General features: G+C 44.8%; 1 protein-coding gene across 2 annotated transcripts in view; it reads left to right on the top strand.

The window, feature by feature from the left end:
- COL22A1 (collagen type XXII alpha 1 chain) overlaps positions 1 to 19,384 on the top strand; it is a 327,746-nt gene that overhangs the window by 110,275 nt on the left and 198,087 nt on the right. For both annotated transcript variants that reach the window (XM_030795302.1, XM_030795301.1), the window contains exons 11-12: positions 4,202 to 4,264; positions 10,550 to 10,588. In XM_030795302.1, coding sequence (XP_030651162.1) covers positions 4,202 to 4,264; positions 10,550 to 10,588 — 102 coding nt within the window. The remainder of the gene's footprint in view (positions 1 to 4,201; positions 4,265 to 10,549; positions 10,589 to 19,384) is intronic.

Genomic DNA, 19,384 nt, shown 5'->3' with positions numbered 1-19,384 from the left:
ATGACTGTGTACCTGCTTGTGTCAGGCTTGAGCTGGGAGCCTACCTATGCCTCAGACAGCAGGCGCTGTGGGGTAAGGATTGCCGTTCCAGTGCCTGCTGCTGTGAGCTCAGGGCTCTGCACATTGCTAGTGGTCCCTTCTTGTTGAATGAGTGATATCGAACCCTAAATCAACCCTGCGTGAGAGGCAGCATGGGTCCCATTCTCCAGGTGAGAAATCAAAAGCCGAAATGGTGAAATGACTCACCGGAGCAGTGCTTTCTTCCTGTCCACCTTTGCTGGGCATTCTTCCCTTCCGATGTGTCCCTCCTCACTTCCTCTCTTGCCTTGTCTGTTTCTCCTCTCCTCTCTCTTTTCTCTTTCTCTTTTCTCTCTCTCTTGACTGTAGATAGTTCCTTGGCCTCCCTTTCTCATCTCACACCCTTCTCTGCTTTGCCCCCGCTCTGCTAGGATGTGACACCACGGACACACACACAAACCATCACACACACACACATCATAGTACAACATCATACACACCATCTCACACACACCATCACACACACACACACCATCACACATACACATACCATCACACACCATTATCTACACCATCACACACATGTACCATCACACACTCCCATCACACACACACAATCACACACCATTACCTACACCATCACACACACCACCACACACCTTACCTACACCATCACACACACACACACCCCACCACATACCATTACCTACACCATCACACACACACACACCATCTCACACACCCACACACCATTACCTACACCATCACACACACACCACACACACCATCACACACCATTACCTACACCATCACACCATCACACACACCATCACACACACCACACACCATACCACCATCACACACACCACCACACCATTACCTACACCATCACACACACACACACACCATCACACACACACCATCACACACCATTACCTACACCATCACACACCATCACACACACACACTATCACCACACACCACCACACACACCATTACCTACACCATCACACACACACCCCACCACATACCATTACCTACACCATCACACACACACACACACACCATCACACACACACCATCACACACCATTACCTACACCATCACACACACACACCATCACACACATACCATCACACACCATTACCTACACCATCACACACACACACCATCACACACCATCACCTACACCATCACACACACATACCACCACACACCATTACCTATACCATCACACACACACTAATCACACACCATTGCCTACACCATCACACACACACCATCACACACCATTACCTACACCATCACACACCATCACATGCCATCACACACACACCATCACACAACATTACCGACACCATCATACACATCATCACACACCATTACCTACACCATCACACACACACACACCACCACACACCATTACCTACACTATCACACACATACACACCATCACACACACACCATCACACACTATTACCTACACCATCACACACACACACCATCACAATCACACACTATCACACATACACACCATATTACCATCACACACACAATCACACACCACACACACCATTGAACACACCATCTCACACACAATCACACATACAGCATAATACACCATCACCTATACCATCACACACACTATCACACACACCATAATACACCATCGCATACAATCAAACTCACCATCTCACACACCATCACACATATACACACACACCATCACACACACCATCACACATATACACACCATCACACACACCATCACATACCATCACACACCATCACACATATACACACACACCGTCACATATACATACACACCATCACCACCATCACACACACACACACCATCCCACACCATCACAAATACACACACACCATCACACATAGACACACACATCATCACACATACCATCACACACACACACCATCCCACACCATCACAAATACACACACACCATCACACACAGACACACACATCATCACACATACCATCACACATACACACCATCACACACACCATCGCATGCCATCCCACATCATTACACACACACCACACACCATCTCACACCACCACACACAACCTTTATACACTGTCACACATACCATCACAAACCCACACCATCACACACCCACACACACTATCACACATACACACCATCACACACCCACACCATTAGACACCATCACACACACACATGCATGCTCACATCATCAGACACCATCACACACCATCGCACACACACACACACCCATCACACACACACCCCATCACACACACCCACCACACACATCACATGTACACACACACCATCACATACACATACACACATATGCACACACACACCCCACATCATGTACACACCATCACACACACACACACCATTACACACATGCACCTCATCACACACATACACCTCATCACACACACACCCCTCATCACACACACACCCCTCATCACACACACACCCCTCATCACACACACACACCATCACACACATGCACCTCATCACACACATGCACCTCATCACACACACACCCCTCATCACACACACACACCATCACACTCTCACATACACCCGCTGCCCCCTCAGTCTCCTCCCCTGATGAGTCCTCTCTTGGTGCTGATGGAGAGCAGCTCAGCCCAGGTGCCAGCTGGTGGCTGTGAGGAAGATGGCAGGGGTTTCTGCATCACTGAGCTCCTCTGAGAAGTCACCTCAGATTCTTGGCTGTGATGGGAGGGAAGAGCAAAGCTACCTGGGATTTCATAGGCCTCTCATTAGAAGACGTTTGTCTGAAGCAAGGGCTGTTTGGTAATGGCTGCCTCTGCTGTGCTTGAGCAGAGCAGACCCCGGGCCCCACAAGGAGAGCAGAAACGGTGGGAGGAGAGGAGCACTGAAAAGGGAAACTGATACAGCCACCTGGAGGCGTGGCCGGCTCCTGCAGAGCTCACTTGCAATCGTGGTCCTATACTGTCATCCATCACATTGTCCCAAACCATGGTTAGGACCCTAAGTCAAAGGCTGGGGTTCCTGGTGGCTCCGTGTCCCTGCAAAGAGCTCGGGCTCTGTCCACACGCATAGGCTGAGTCTGCCGGGTGCAAGGCCCAGTTGTGATGTGGGAATATAAAAGTGACTGACTGAGAGCCTGGTCCCCAGGACTCATAGGCCAGGGGGAAGGGAGGCAGGAAAGAGAGGAGTGGGATAGTATGAAGAGAGTCAGGATAGAGGGGCCCAGGAGCTGAGGGGCTGAGAGGAGAGGCCCCATTGCTACCTGGTAGGACTTCAGGACACCTTTGTACTGACAGCCCTGACCAGCTGGGTCCAGTAGAATAGACAGGAACTTTCCAGGACAAAGGAGGCAGGGAAGGGCATCATAGCCAAAGGGAACAGGATAAGCAAAGTAGCCATGTGTTCTTAGAATATAAAAGATGAGATGGGAACAAGAGAGATGAAGTTCCAGACCAAGAAAAAAGACAAAAGAACAGAATTGAAGGCTCTGTTTCCTGTGCCTACACCTATCTTGTATTGGCTCATGAGATGGCAGGAGATTTGAGTTCCAGTTCAACACTTGGCTTGTGATGAGTTTTTCCTCCCTTGCAGACACAGTTTTTTCCTCTACCTGCTCTCTTTCTCCTCCTGGACAGTTATGAGGGCTTCAGGTACACAGGGATGGACTTGTCATACAAATTGAATGCCCAGCGGACTCTGGTTGACACTTAGAAGTTTTCAAAGCACCTTTATGCTCTTAATCTTGTGTGCCTGCGTGATGATGTGCCTGTTTATGGAAGAGAAGCCTGAGGCCCAAAGACAGTAATGATGTGCTCATGCGAAGTGGCAGACCTGCTGTTCAAACCTGGAGCTTCCACTTCCACTTCCCCTTCCGAGGCCCTGGTGGTGGGATCAGTGGCAGGCCATTCCCAAGGATGAATGTGCAATGCTTTCATGCACTTGCTTTCCTCAAGAAGTCCCTGGTTCCTGGAATTGTGATGTTGGGGGATGACTTAGTTGCTTCCTCCTCTCCAGGGGTGGGACATGTGGCCTCATTGCAGAAATGGCAAAGACGAAATCAGCTGGTTCTAGGGAATTGGAGCAAGGTTGGCCATGAGGGTCCTGTGTGTGCAAGAGCCCTGTCGGGGAGCCTAATCTGATGCTTGTCTCTGGTCTCAACCCCTCAGGGAGACACAGGAGCCACTGGGCTGGTTGGTGCTCCTGGACCTAAGGGAGAGAAAGGTGATGTGGTGAGTAGATGGCTGCTCCTCTGCATGGCTGAACCTCAGGGGTGGTGTGGGGGACCCAGAGGCCTCTGATCATGCAAATCAGCAAGTGTGGGCTGAACACCTGGCAGGGGCCAGGCACTACCCCGACACCACCCTCAGGATGAAGCCCTAGCTCCTCTCCATGGGCAGGGAGGCCTGCTGGATATGGCCTTCACAGACTCTCTAGCCTGGTCTCTTGCCACCCCATAACCCAGAATTCTGTGCTTTGAATCATCACCGTTACTAACCCTCTAATTTGTCATTTTCTTGTGCCCTTCCTGACTCTGGCCATTACGCAGGCTCTTTCCTCTGCCAAGAATAGTGCTTCCTTCTCCCCACCCCTGTTTTCCCTTCACCACGCCTTCCTGCTTGGCTCATAAGTTCTCATCATTCCTACTCAACTGTCTCTGATTCTCCAGGACATCCCTCCAAACCCCAGCTCTGTGTTCCCACAGCACCTCCTCCATCCCAGCATCAGAGGACTCCCAGGTGTCCTGATCTGTGATTTATAGTCACAGGGTTTCCAGCACCTGGCCTAGCATGAATTGTATTCATGAATCTTTCAGCTGATGAGTGAATGCAATTAATGATGGGTCAGGAAAGAACTGCAGAGATGAAGAAGTCACAGTTCAGGGTGGCCCTCAGGAGTTGAATGGCTGAGAAGTGAATTCCGGCTTCACCGAGATACTTAACCTTTCTATCCTTACTTTTCTCATCTGTAAGATAGGGATAATAAAACAACCCATTCAGTAGCATTATGAAGATTAAATAAATTAATGCATATAAATGGTTTAGAACGGTAGTGAGTGCAGTCAGTCCCCTGTCCTGGTGGAAGCACTCACCTCTGCCCTCCTGCATGGAATCATGTAGCATCAACAGCACAAGTTTGGTGTTAAGTGGGCCTCGGTCATTGTCCTTGGCTGCAGCCTTTATTAGCTGTGTGACCTTGGGCAGGTTTCTTTCTTTCCTTTTTGTTTTTTTTTTTGAGATAAAGTCTTGCTCTTGTCGCCCAGGCTGGAGTACAGTGGCATGATCTTTGCTCACTGCAACCTCCGCCTCCCAGGTTCAAGCGCTTCTCCTGCCTCAGTCACCTGAGTAGCTGGGATTACAGGTTTGTGCCACCATGCCCAGCTAATTTTTTTTTTTTTTTTGGAGATGGAGTCTCGCTCTGTCACCCAGACTGGAGTGCAGTGGTGCGATCTTGGCTCACTGCAAGCTCCGCCTCCCGGGTTCACGCCATTCTCCTGCCTCAGCCTCTCCGAGTAGCTGGGACTACAGGCGCCCGCCACCACGCCCGGCTAATTTTTTGTATTTTTAGTAGAGAGGGGGTTTCACCATGGTCTCGATCTCCTGACCTCGTGATCCGCCCACCTTGGCCTCCCAAAGTGCTGGGATTACAAGCGTGAGCCACCGTGCCCAGCTGCCCAGCTAATTTTTGTATTTTTAGTAGAGACGGGGTTTCACCATGTTGGCCAGGCTGGTCTCGAACTCCTGACCTCAGGTAATCCACCCCCCCTCCCCCACCCTCGGCCTCCCAAAGTGTTGGGATAAAGCCTCATTTACACATTAGCAAAATGAGAAGTATAACTACTTGGTTTACAAAATGCCTGGCCCATAGTGGGTGATCAGTGAATGACCATTGTCTTTTCTGGTGTGTATGATTATAATTAGTTCCTTCTGTGTTCTCAGTGCTCAGGAGGAAACCCAGGAAACAAGATAAGCCTCTTCCCTAGAAGAATTAGCCTGGCAAATGCAATTCCCTCAGTACCCCACATTGTCACTCCCTCATGCCGTAGTGATGCCATCTACTCTTCTTGGCACGTGCGTCCTGTGGAGTCTAACGTTTGCTCCATGCAACAGCTTTTGACATAGTCTTATCACATCTCTAATGGGAATGACACTGGTTTCTCAGGCTTCAATGACTTGCCCTCAGTCACAGAGGCTGGACATGGCAGAGACAGAATTTGCACCTGCATCTCTTTTAATCTGGGTCTTGTGCTCACTTGGCTGTGCTTCACCTTCACCTACTCATGCATATCTACCTCCTTCATGTAGGTAGGAAGTACCTGTTGTGTGCAGAAAGACATGGAAATAAGGAGAGCTGGTCACATTTACCAGCACTTACTGCACTGCTGGCTCTGCATTACATGCTTCACAGACTTGGGGCTCACTTAACTCTCACATCAGCTTGGTGAGGTGCGGCCTGGTTGAAATGCCCACCTTACAGATGAGCAAACTGAAGCTCAGAGAAGGGTGGTAACTCATACACATGTGGTTTTTTAGGAACTCACTTGTCAGGCAGTAGGTGTAGGAAATGTCAGGTCCATTCCTCTCTCCTCCATGTCTGGGACAAGACCCACTCTAGGACACGTGCTGTCACTTGTAGCTGGGTTCAAAGGAAGGGAGATTGGGAGGACATTCTGAATTCAGAGAAACCACCAGAATCAGCCAGAGAACAAACATGGATATACTCTGTAGCCCTGAACTCTGGGAAGTGGTCCATGGCATAATTATGATCATTATTGCCTGCCTGATATCATCAGCAGCTCTATTGAGGCCAAATAGCACTGTGATTGAGGAAGCAGCACTAGCATCAGGCAGCTTACATTCAAATTTTGGTTCCATAACCTACTAGCTTCATGAACTGAAGTCGCTAGAACTTTCTGAGCTTTACTTTTCACATTTGTGAAACAGATATAAAAATAATATCTGTAGTGGTTCTGCTTCTGAAATGGCAACATGAGGAACTCTGTGAATCTACTCCCCCCAAAAAGATAATACCTGGTGAAATTCCACATTTTTCACCTCCTGCATCTGGAGTTCCAGAGCCTAAATTCTTGGCAGATGCAGCCCAGGGATAGGGCTCGCTTCCTCTCCCCAACCCCCATTCATAGGGTGGAGGTGCAACTTCAGGCATGACAAGCCAAGAATGTTGGGATTCTGTTCAACCCTTTCCAAGCTCAGTCATAAAGTGGAGGCTCCCCAGTGAAGGATGCAAGCTGAGAAAAGCAGAGGCTACTGCTCCTTCCCAGCCGGGGCACCATTCCAAGAGAAGAGGGCCATGGTCCCAGCTCCCAGCTCCCAGTTCCAGAGCAGGGATGCAGATATTTAGCCCAGGATACAATCCTTAAGAACGAAGAACTCTGAAGCTCTCCCCAAAGGCACTGACTTTGCAACAGAATGTGGAGAAGTATAAGTGTAAGGGTTCTCTAGAAACAGGAGATGTTGGTGGTAAGAAATTAAGAGGAGCGTGGTACTCTATAGTAAACCATAACTTTACCATAGCTAGTTTACCAGAAAGAACCAGGGGGAAAACACCACTAAGAAGACTGCTCCTGGCATCAGAAAGAAACCTCAGTGACTGCCCACAACAGCTACCCATGCAAAGGGGACCTGATTCAGTTTGATCAGACTGTGGAGCAATGAATGCCATGTATAGCATCGTAGGAAATAGTAAAGGAATCAGTTGGAAAGTAATGGAACCTAAGAGCTGGACTGAATGTCAGCAGAGGCAGACAGTTTGACCGAGAAATCAAGAAAAGGGACTTTCAAAACGTGCCTTGTTAAAACCATCATCATCCTTGGGTGACTGTGTAGAGGTCCAAGGCCATGCCCTCTGAAAACTGGCCTCAGAGATGAACACTGGGGAAGGGGAATAGACTTAATTAAAATAATCTAGCCAAGTCAGTGAGCAAATAAACAAGAAAACAACAAAAACAATTTTTGGTAGGGGAAGTGTCAATATCCAGGATTGCTATATTGTCTAAAATGTCTAATTTTCAACAAAAATTATGAGATATGCTAAGAAACAGAAAAATGTGACACATACACTGAAAAAGGCAGCAGACAGCAGAAACTGCCTGAGAGAGGATACAAATATCGGATTTAACAGACAAAGCCTTCCAAGCAATCACTATAATTATGATCAAAGAGCTAAAGGAAATTATTCTGATGTAAGCAAAAGAAGGCATAATGACATATTTCATCAAATACAGAATATCAATAAAGAGTTAGGAATTATAAAGAACCAAATGTAAGTTCTGGAGTTTAAAATTATAATAAATGAAATAGAAAAAACTAGAGGGGCTCAAAAGAAAGATCAGAATTCTTGAAGATAGATCAGTAGAGATGATGTACTCTGAAGAACAGAGAAAAAATAATGAAAAATGGACAGAGTATTGGAGAAATGTAGGGGTTCATAAAGTGCGTGAATCTGCACCTACTGGGAATTAAAGCAGAAGAGGAGAGAAAGGAGCAGAAAAGTATTCAGACAAATAATGGCTGAAGGCATCTCAGATTTTATGAAAAGCAGTAGTCTACATATTCAAGATGCTCAGTGAACCCCAATTAAGATAAACACAAAAGAGATACACACTTACAAACATTATAGTAAAAATGCCAAAAACCAAAAAAAATTGAACGTAGCAAGAGAAAAAAATGACTCATTATTTACAAGGAAACTCCAATAAAATTAACAACTGACTTGTCATCAGAAATGATTGAGGCTAGAAGGCAGAGGGATGGCAAGTTATGTGTAACAATACATTACAACCATGCATGGTTGGTGTTAACAAACACGCATGTAATATGCATAAAAATAGCACGAAAAGAGGTAAGAAGGGATAGAGCTAAGAAGGAGTATGTTTCTATGTCTAACTGGAAGTAAGTTTTTATAAATCTAGAGTAGACCCTATTAAGTTATTATGCATAAAATAATCTCTAGAGCACCCTCTAAGGAAATAACTCCAAAATATATAGTTAAAAATATCATGAAAGTAGTGTAAATGTTACACTAGAAAGTACTCAATTCAAAAAAGATCAGTAAAGGAGCAATAAAGGAACAAAAGTGGGACAGGAGACCTGTAGAAAACAAAAACTAATATGGTATATATAAATCTAATTATATAATAATATATGTGAATATATTACATGAACCAACTAAAAAGCAGAAATTTTAAGAAAGTTTATAATAACAAGATCAAACTATATCCTGTCTATAGGAGGCACACTTTAGATTCAAAGATACAACCTATTTGTACAACAACAAATTTGTTGTACAAATAGGTTGTATCTTTTGTATTCAAAGAGACAAATAGGTTTCAATAGGTTGAAAATAAAAGGATGGAAAATAAACATCTTGAAAATAAAAAACAAAACTGGGGTGACTGTACTAATATTAGACAAAATAGACTTTAAACCAAAAAAATCAATAAAGGGAGACATTTTATAGTAAAAAATTATTTCTTAAAAATATAACAATTATAAACACATATGTACCTAACAAAACCCCAGAATATATGAAGCAAAAACTGACAGAATTTAAAGGAGGAATGAAAAACTAATTAACAATAGTCAGAGACTTCAATAGCTCCTTTTCAATAATGGGTAGAACAACTAGGAATGTGGAGAAATTGGAATCTTCATGGATTGCTTGCATAACATGGTGCAGTTGCTTTGGAAAACAGCCTTGCAGCCCTTAGGTTATAGACAGAGTTACCATATGACCCAGCAATTCAATTCTACTTTTAGGAATATACCCCTCAAAAATGCAAAGATATGTTTACACAAAAACTTTCACAAAAATGTTTATAGCAGCATTATTTACAATAGCCAAAAGTAGAAAACCCAAATGTCTGTCACCTGAAGAAAATGTATGTCATATGCGTACAATGTCGTATCATTTTGCAATAAAATGAAGTACGTATACATGGTCTGACATGGATTAACCTTGGAAAGACTTTGCTGAGTGATATAAGCCAATCATAAAAGGCCACATATTATATGATTCCGTTTATATAAAAAATGTACAGAATAGACAAATCTATAGAAACAGAAAACAGATTAATGTTTTCCTAGAGCTGGAGTAGAGGAAGTCTGGAGTCATTGCTAATAGACACGGGTTGTTTCTGAGATGATAAAAATATTCTAAAATTGTGGGGATTTTGTTGCACAACTTTATACTAAAACTCATCGAATTGTACATTTTAAGTAGGTGAATTATATGGTATGCAAATTATATTTCAATGAAACTGTTATGGAAACAAAGAATAGTAACTATAATATTGAGTTACTGGAAACATTAAGTGAGATGATACTCATGAGAATGCATACTCAGTCAACAATAGTCATCATTTCTTTTAGTGGCTACTGGGCAGAGCTGATGAGAAAATATCTAATCCTTTCAAATCTCAGGATGATGTTGCCATTTGCAATGTCATGCCATGGAGATGCTCTGTAGTGAATCTTTGCCTTCTTTCATTTTTCTAGGGCCTAGGACCTTTTGGCCAAGGGGAAAAGGGTGAAAAGGTAAGCATCTTCCTTTTATCATACTCCTGCAAGGGAATGGGACAGAGGACTTAGGTTTGGGGGAGGTGTGTGCTACTATTACGTTGCCTGGAAAGAATTCGAGTGGTGGAAAAGAGGTGTCCTGGGCTGTGTAACTGGCCTCAATGTGTGTCCTCCATGACTTGGGTGGTTGAAGCATGTACTGTACTCAGCAGAAAGAGAGAAGGTGGAGACAGAAAATGGTAAAATGATGGTTGGAGAACTGAGTAGGACACATATATCTTGGGGAATTCTGGGCATATTCTGTTGGAAATGTTGACGTTTGAACTATACCCGAGAAGTGGAAATCTGGGGGCAGGTTCTCAGTGAACCCCAATTAAGATAAACACAAAGAGATACACTTACAAACATCGTAGTAAAAATGCCAAAAACCAAAAAAAAAAAAAAAAAGGGAAAGTAGCAAGAAAAAAAAATGACTCATCATTTACAAGGAAACTCCAATAAGATTGGAGGTAAAATAAAGGACATCAGAAGAATTTGTGGGAAAAATAAAGATGTTCTCCCCAGCTATGCATGTTGCATCTTCTTTTACCTGCAGTAAAACATGCACAGGCTTGACCAATCCTGGGAAATATGGGATTCCTCCTAAAGAAGAAATTATTCTTAAGATGTTAGCCTATAATGATAAATAAAAAGCAGAGAGCCACTAAAAATGCCATTTTCTACTCATACCAGCTATTTAAAAAACGAAAGAAAAAAGAAACAAAAAATTGTCGTTTTCCTGGAGAGGCAGCCACCAGACTTTACAGTGCAAATGCCTGTTGATACTTTCACTGGAGTACAGGCACTCGTGGACTCAAAACATAGTGCTGTTGGATCCTGAGAGGTCATTCATTGCTCAGAGAGGGTCACATTAGTCCCTTGCATAGGGCTGGTTATGTAACACATGTAACACTCCATTAACTTACAGTGGAAACAGCTTTCCTGTGGACAGCTCATTCTCTCCCTGTAGGCACTCTTACACATCCAGCTCTCCTCTAAGGAGATAAATCAGGGATATGCACAAGTACATATCCATGTGTAATTTATAAGTGAGACTAGAAATGACACAATGCTGTGTAGTGGGCAAAATACATTATGGTATACCTCAATAATGCAACAGTATTTGATGATGCAAAATGACATTTAGGAGAAGAACTAATGACCTAGAAAATCCAGTCAATATTCTGTTCATTTTTAAAGCATGTTGCAAAATGTGTATACGATATGACAGCAGCTCTCTCTCTCTCTGTGTGTGTGTGTGTGTGTGTGTGTGTGTGTGTGTGTGTGTGTGTGTCTGAAAGAGAGAGAGGAGAGACAGAGAGAAATTAATGATGGAGACAAATCCCGATTATTAACCACTGGCTGTCTGTGGGTGAAAAAGTTATGAGGATATTTATTTTCTCCTTCACATTTCTTTGTGTCATTCTTTATTTCACAATGAGCTCCTCCATTAAAAGCATAGGCACACGTGTAAATTGACCACCTCACAAGAATGAAAAGCAGTTTGAGTGTAGCGCAACACACAGCATAACTTAAGTGGTACAACCAGGCAGATGTAGTTCATGTCTCCATTCCACCACTCTCTGGCTCTGCCATCAATTTTGAGCCTCCATCTCCTGACCTAAAAATCTCCTGCAGCTTTCCTGACTTCTCTGTGATTTAAAAGCACAGCACCGGGAACCTAGATGCTCAAATTCAGCAGCTACTTTCTTGTTTTACGTTTTTTTTTTAAATGAGTTTCATTTAATTGTGGTAAGGACACAACATGAGATCTACCCTCCTAACAAACTTCAAAGTGTGCAGTTCAGTACTGTTGACCATAGGCACGGTGTGGTGCAGCAGATCCCTAGAATGCATTCATTTTGCTTAACTGAGATTTTTTTGCCCATTAATTGGCATCTCCCCATTTCCTCTCCCCCAACCCCTGGAAGCTGCTTTTCTACTCTTTAATTCTAGGAATTTGACTATTTTAGGTACTTCATATGTGGAATTATGTAGTATTTGTCTTCCTGCATCTGGCTTATTTCAGTTAGCATAATGTCCTCCAGATTCATTCACGTTGTCAAAAATGACAGAATTTCCTTCTTTTTAAAGGCTGAATAGCATTCTGTTGGGTGTTAAAAATAGAGATACTGCATGATCTAGCAATTCAGTGTACCATGTTTTCTTTTTCCATCCATCCACTGATGGACATCTAAGTTGTTTCCATATCATGGCTATCATGAATTATGCTGCTGTGAACATGGGAGCATGAGTATCTCTGTGAGATCCTGATTCCAACTCTTTTGAATAAATATTCAGAAGCAGAATTGCTAGATCATACAGTAGTTCTATTTTAAATCTTTCTTTTGAGGAGCCACCATACTGTTTTCCACAGTGGTGAGACCATCTGCGTTCCCACCAACATGTTCAGCAGCTCCTTTTTTTTTTTTTTTTTTTTTTTTGAGATGAAGTCTCACTCTGTCACCAGGCTAGAGTGCAATGGCACGATCTTGGCTCACTGCAACCTCTGCCTCCTGGGTTCAAGTAATTCTCCTGCCTCAGCCTCCTGAGTAGCTGGGACTACAGGCGTGCACCACCATGCTCAGCTAATTTTTGTATTTTTAGTACAGACAGGGTTTCACCATGTTGGCCAGGATGGTCTTGAGCTCTTGACCTCAGGTGATCCACCTGCCTCGGCCTCCCAAAGTGTTGAGATTACAGGCGTGAGCCACCATGCCCAGCCTAGCAGCTACTTTCATTGTTGTTTGCATGCTCGGTTCCAGTGGGCAGAGGCCGAGCACAGGGTATGAAGAGGGCACCCGGGTATTCCTCCAAATCAGGATCCGGGACTGCCGGGGTCTGGAGGTCAGAACACTCAGTCTGGGTGGTATCTGCCAGGCAATACCATGCAGCTCTGTGACCTCCTTCCCATGTTCCTCTGGGACCAGCCTTTCCTCCCAACTAACGTGTCCTTCACGTGTGTTCCTGTCACCAGGCAGGGACTGGAAGCCTCCTTCCTCCCTTTGGGCTGCAAGGCATCTCTGCCTCATTGGCTCTGGGGTGAGCTCACAGCGGGCAGCCTTGGATGCCTGTTCTCCTCACACCTGAAGGCACCTTCTGGTGCCAGGAATCCTACCTGCAGCATCACATTCAAGGGTCTGATGCTGCGAGGGCATAGTTGTGGCCATGGAGACCTCCTCACATCTTCGATGTTGGCAGGAGAGACAGGCAGCTGAATGGACGCTGGCACTTCTGGCTCTGTCCTCGCTTGACATTTTCCTGCAGTTGATATTTTTAGCAAAGTCTGAGTCTAGATTCCGCCACATATTAGCTGTGTGATTTGGAGTGAGTCACTTCCCTCTCTGGGACTCTGCTTCCTCCTCTGTACAATGGAGGAGGTGGGATGAGATGATGCATAAAGTCCTTTTCAGGCAGCAGCTCTGAGATTAGGAAATCAGCCCACCTCCAGCCTTTGCCCCCTAGGGCTCTTTTCTGTAACTTGAAGTCTCTACTTCTCCTCCAGAAATGAGACCAGAGTGGGCCAAGGGGATTGATAGCGTCTAGAGAGGGTAGAAGGCCACTTGTGACTCATGCATTGAGACTGGGCTTAACAAACTGGCTTCTTAGCTGACTGTTGTCACCAAAGTAATTGATGCATAGGTTGGATTGAGTTTGGGGGTATTGGGTAGACCAGAGCTTGATGGGTCCAGGGATGGTAATACTCTTATTCTGGCTGTGTTTTTTTTATATATATTTGGAATTGTAATTAACCACTGCGGCAATGTGCATTGGCTTCTGCATGTACCAGGCATCCTGCTAAGGGTATTTCATACTTACTCTCCCATCATTAAGACAATATTTCAGGGAAGGCAATGCTGTGCCCATTTCAAGGATGAGGAGAACATGGCACTGAGGTCAAGTGACCTGCACAAGGTCACACAGTTAGTATGTGCCCAGGAAACACAATCACTGATGGTTACTAAAATGAAGGGAAGCTGCAGAGCTGATAGAATCACTGTTCTTTGGCAGCTAAGGAAACTGAGGCTTAGACAAGGTGAGTGACTTTGGCCCATACACTGAATATAACAGTAACAACAACAGCACACTCTCATTAGCTGATGTGAGGGGTTGGCGGGTTTATCCACGGGAAGAGATAGCAAGGGACCTGGTAAATGAAGCAACTTCAGAAAGACTGAGCAAGAATCAGGTCTGAGTCATTCTCCAAGCATGAGGATCAGTTCAGGCACATTCTCCTGGTTAGTTCCCTTAGAACGGACTGAGTACTTTCACTTAGAAGGACAAGGACAGATGCTCTTTTCTCCCTGGGCCCAAGGATATAAGCATGAGAGCCTTGAAATTCCCATAGCCATGTTGCTACCATGAAAGGAGCCAGTTCAAAGAAGATGAAGGTGACCCTGAGACAGATCGGTTGCTGAGTAGAGAGCAGGCTCACCTGAGGCAGATCTCCAGTGTCTCAGAGCCGTGAGGCAATGCATTTCCTGCCAGTGGTCTTAGCTTTCTTTTTTTTTTTGAGACAGAGTCTCGCTCTGTCGCCTAGGCTGGAGTGCAGTGGTGCAATCTCGGCTCACTGCAAACTCCGCCTCCCAGGTTCACGCCATTCTCCTGCCTCAGCCTCTCTGAGTAGCTGGGCCTACAGGTGCCCGCCACCATGCCCAGCTAATTTTTTGTATTTTTAGTAGAGATGGGGTTTCACCATGGTCTCGATCTCCTGACCTCGTGATCCGCCCACCTCGGCCTCCCAAAGTGCTGGGATTACAAGGGTGAGCCACTGCGCCCGGCCGGTCTTAGCTTTCTTCATGAACAGTAGCTATTATTAATATTGCAGGTGGAGTTGGGTTGGGATGTTGATGGTGGTGGCCTTTCAGGCAGGGGTTTGCCTAGACAAGGGCCTAGAGGTGGGACAGTGTTGGGTCCTGAAGAGATCCAACTTTCCTGGAGTGGACAGGATGGACCTGAGGTAGCCTGGACCACATCTTACAGATAGTCAGGGGCCCTGACACCCACCAGGAATGAAATGGGGGCAAAGTGTCCCACAAAGCCATGCTTGGGTCAGCAACTAGGGACTCAGCATTTGGTAGAGGGGGAAAATACAATAACAAGCGCCACCAAAAAGTCATGTCTTAAGCATTTTCACAGAAATCCATATGGCAATAAATAAAACTTCATATGGATTTTCTGCTCAGATTTCACAGTATGGTGCACCAGAAAAAAAAATCAGCAAGCAAATATAAGAAACTCAGCTAAATTTTATTGGGCTCGTTGACTCAGCAGTAGACAGAATTTTGGGTCACGAAAACATCAGTTCATTGTCTTTTATGGTTTTCTTCAATTTTACTGGCACCATAAACCTGACAAGGGATGAACGTGGTGAAAGGTGAGTCTCTGAGCCAGACAGGTAGTCCAGGTTCTTCCATCTTCCTGGGATGCAGCCTTCTCAGAGCCTTGGCTCCACATTCTGAAGAGGATGCCAAGTGTGCAGGAAATCCACCTGAGAGTTCTGAAGTCACAGCACGGAAGGGTCTTTGTGGGGTGGTTTGCTAAACAAATAAGATGCTAATTACCAAATGGAGGAAAGGTCAAGGTCCCTGGAAATTCCTCTGCTCCAGATGTCTTTATTTGGTTCACATACACTGTCCCATTTGAAACATGCAAGCGCTCATAAGTTTACAATTGACCTTAAATTGTCACTGGAGTTATGCTGTTCTGTGTCACTTGGCAGATGGAGTCCAATGTGCTTGGTGTGCACATCCTGCTGGACATGATGGGGCCCACAGGACCCTTCCCTAGTATTTGTCTCCCACTGATTCTAGGTTTATCTTTCCGTGGTCATGCTCAGGATATCTCTGCCCCCCTGTCATTGATTCTTCCTCCTTGCACGCCCAGCATCCCCCTTGGCCTGCTGAAATCTTAGGGGTGCTTCTAATTCAGTCACCATCAAAGTGCCCAGCATCAGGCAAGGCATTTCTATGGGCATTGTCCTATTTGTCCCTCCCATAGATTGCGGGTGAAAGATATTGTTATTGTTATGCCCATTTCATGGAAAAGGGCACTGAGGCTTAGAAAAACATGCCCACACATTCATGGGATTGATTTCACTGTAAAAGGATATAGGAGGACAAAATAGTTTATAATGAGCTCTGGCTTGCTTGAAATCATAGCAAATACTAGCTGAGGACCAAGCATGGTGCTGGGGGGCTAGGTAGGGACAGCAAATGGGGGTGTGAGCTTTGGAGAATGATTAACTCTTAAGAGTAAATAGGAAGGTAGGGACGTAGGGTGTTTTAAAAAAAATCACTCTGACCACTGGATGACTGATAGGGCACAGCCATTGGAAAGAAGGTATGTTCCACTCAGTCCTGCTTCTCGTTGGGTGGGGACCCTTTGGGTGACAGTCAGGTCTGCAGTCACAGAGAAGTCAGGTCTTCCCTTATCCCAACATGACAGACACCTTGTGCTGTCCACAGTGTTAAATAATGGATTCTTCTCACTGGAACCAGGTTCTTTCTTCAATGTTTTTCAAAGGCAGGCTTTAACTGAAGTTATAAGAAGATTGCTTGGAGGTAGAATTGGACTGCAGAGCGGGAGGAGGAATGAAGAGGGAGCTCCGCGACATGTGGATTTTCTTCCCGGAGCCTCTCTCCCAGAGTGGTGACCAAGAAAGGTCTCTGGAAATCACAAGACACTTCTATATATCAGGGGAAACATGGTCTGAAAGTGTGTGCTCCCCAAATTCATATGTTGAAATCCTAACCCCCAAGGTGATGGTATTGGGAGCCTGGGGTCATGAGGGTGGAGCCTTTATGAATGACTGGATTGGCCCTTATAAAAGAGATCCTGGAGAGTCCATTTGTCCTTTCCACCATGTGAGGTTACCGTGAAAAGACAGCCATCTATGAACCAAAAAGCAGGCCTTCACCTGACACCAAATCTGATGGCACCTTGATCTTGGACTTTTCCAGCCTCTGGAACAGTGAGAAATAAATTTCTGTAGTTTACAAGCTACCCAGTATATGGTAGCCCCAAAAGACAAGGGGTTTCTGCCACTGATGAAATATTTGGCATAATGAGGGATGGCACACACACTTTTTTAAGTTCTCCCTGAAGGCGTAACATGAGCATGTTTTAGCAATAGCAGCCATGCAGAATTTGTTGGCCAGCACTCGTGATTTTATCTGGAATGGTATAGTGACTTTGAAAAGGAAGTGCCATGTACTGAGAAGAATCATGACATCAGTCTTTTATTGACCTCTTAATGTTCCAGGCTATTCAGTTTATGAGCTTCGGCCTCTGAGAGTCCCTTTAAGAAGGGCAGGCCATGGCCAAGATCACAGAGCTGGTTAGTAAGTGGGGCCAAGCCTGCATCTGTCTGACACAAGACACAAGAGTGGGGATCCCCCACTTTTGACCACGGCATTGGTCAATGTCAGTTCCCTGCCCCTTCTTCAATGTGATGCTGATATCTGGGAATCATTGACCCTCAAAAACCTTATAGGAATCAGCTTACTTTATATAAAGACTGCATTATAGAGCCTCTGAACCAGAAAATATAAATTATACATTTGTCTTTATATTTGTGAAACTTCTAAGATATAGATATATTGACGCCATTTGCCTCTAGCTCTGGGTCCTTTTCTCTTTGTTCATGGCTGGCTTAATCAGCACCCCCATCTCCTATTCTTAGCCTGTGCATTAATGTGCATTATTCATGGTTATCGAGTTGGATAACTGTGGTTGAGTGCCTTCTATTTTTACAATAATTAAAGGGTTTAAGGGGAAATTAGTTTAGCTGCTTATGTGCCCTCAAATAGCCTTGTAGGTTAGGGGCAAAATGCCCAGAGTTAGAATAAACAGAGGTGCTGCAGGCCCTGTCCATGGTGCTGAAGGACACATTGGGGAAGTTCTGAAGTTAACAGCACTTCAGGGCCTCAGGCAAAGCTGGGATAGGAATCTGCATTTCTCCTCTAGCTCCATCTGACACTCAGGTGCTTGCCAAGTCTAATGGACCAGTCACAAAACCAAGGGCTTCGTACAAGAGGGTGAGAGCACTTATGGGAAGGGTAAATGCTGGACTCCTGAACTGGGAGGGCAGGGAAAGCTCAGAGTGCAGACCCCGGTCACAGACTGGCTGGATCTAGACCTTGGCTGGGTCACTTAGCAGCCTGTGTAACAGTGGGTCAGTTACTTAGCCCGGTAACCTTTGCTTTCCTCATGCATAAATTAACAACTATAATAGTACTTGCCTCGGAGGGTTTCTGCGAGGATTAAGTGAGCTAATGAAAATAGATGACTTATGTTTGTAAAAAGTGCTCATAAACGTTAAACATAATTACCATTACACCAGCATAGTGTTCCATTTTTTTTATAAACCAAATGATGTCTTCTGCGCTCTCAGCATTAATGAGGTCTTATTCCCAGAGGCGACCAGCAGCTGCAAAATGTCAGAGCTCTTCAGCCTCCCCACTGAGGAGGACTTCTGTAACTCCTAAAACCTCGGGAAGCCTAGAGAGTGTTATTAGAAAGCATGTTCCAGGAGGCCAACATAAAGAACCTTCCCTTTCTTCAAATTCACCTAAAATAATTCACAGATCATCTAAGAATCATGATAGTACCTCGCATTTACAAGAAGTTGCTATCTGTTGGATTCATGCATGTGCTATTTAGTTTAACTTTCATGGTAAATATTGCCATCCTTGTTTTACAGGCTATTCACTATAAAATGAACATTCACCTGGGACCAAGCACAGGTGACTTTACCTCTTCATGGGGATGAGC

This window comes from Nomascus leucogenys, chromosome 16 (genome assembly GCF_006542625.1).
Source record: "Nomascus leucogenys isolate Asia chromosome 16, Asia_NLE_v1, whole genome shotgun sequence".
NCBI classification, from domain to species: Eukaryota; Metazoa; Chordata; class Mammalia; order Primates; family Hylobatidae; genus Nomascus; species Nomascus leucogenys.
Note: the sequence above shows the minus strand (reverse complement) of the source record. Positions and strands in the feature narration are given on the sequence as shown.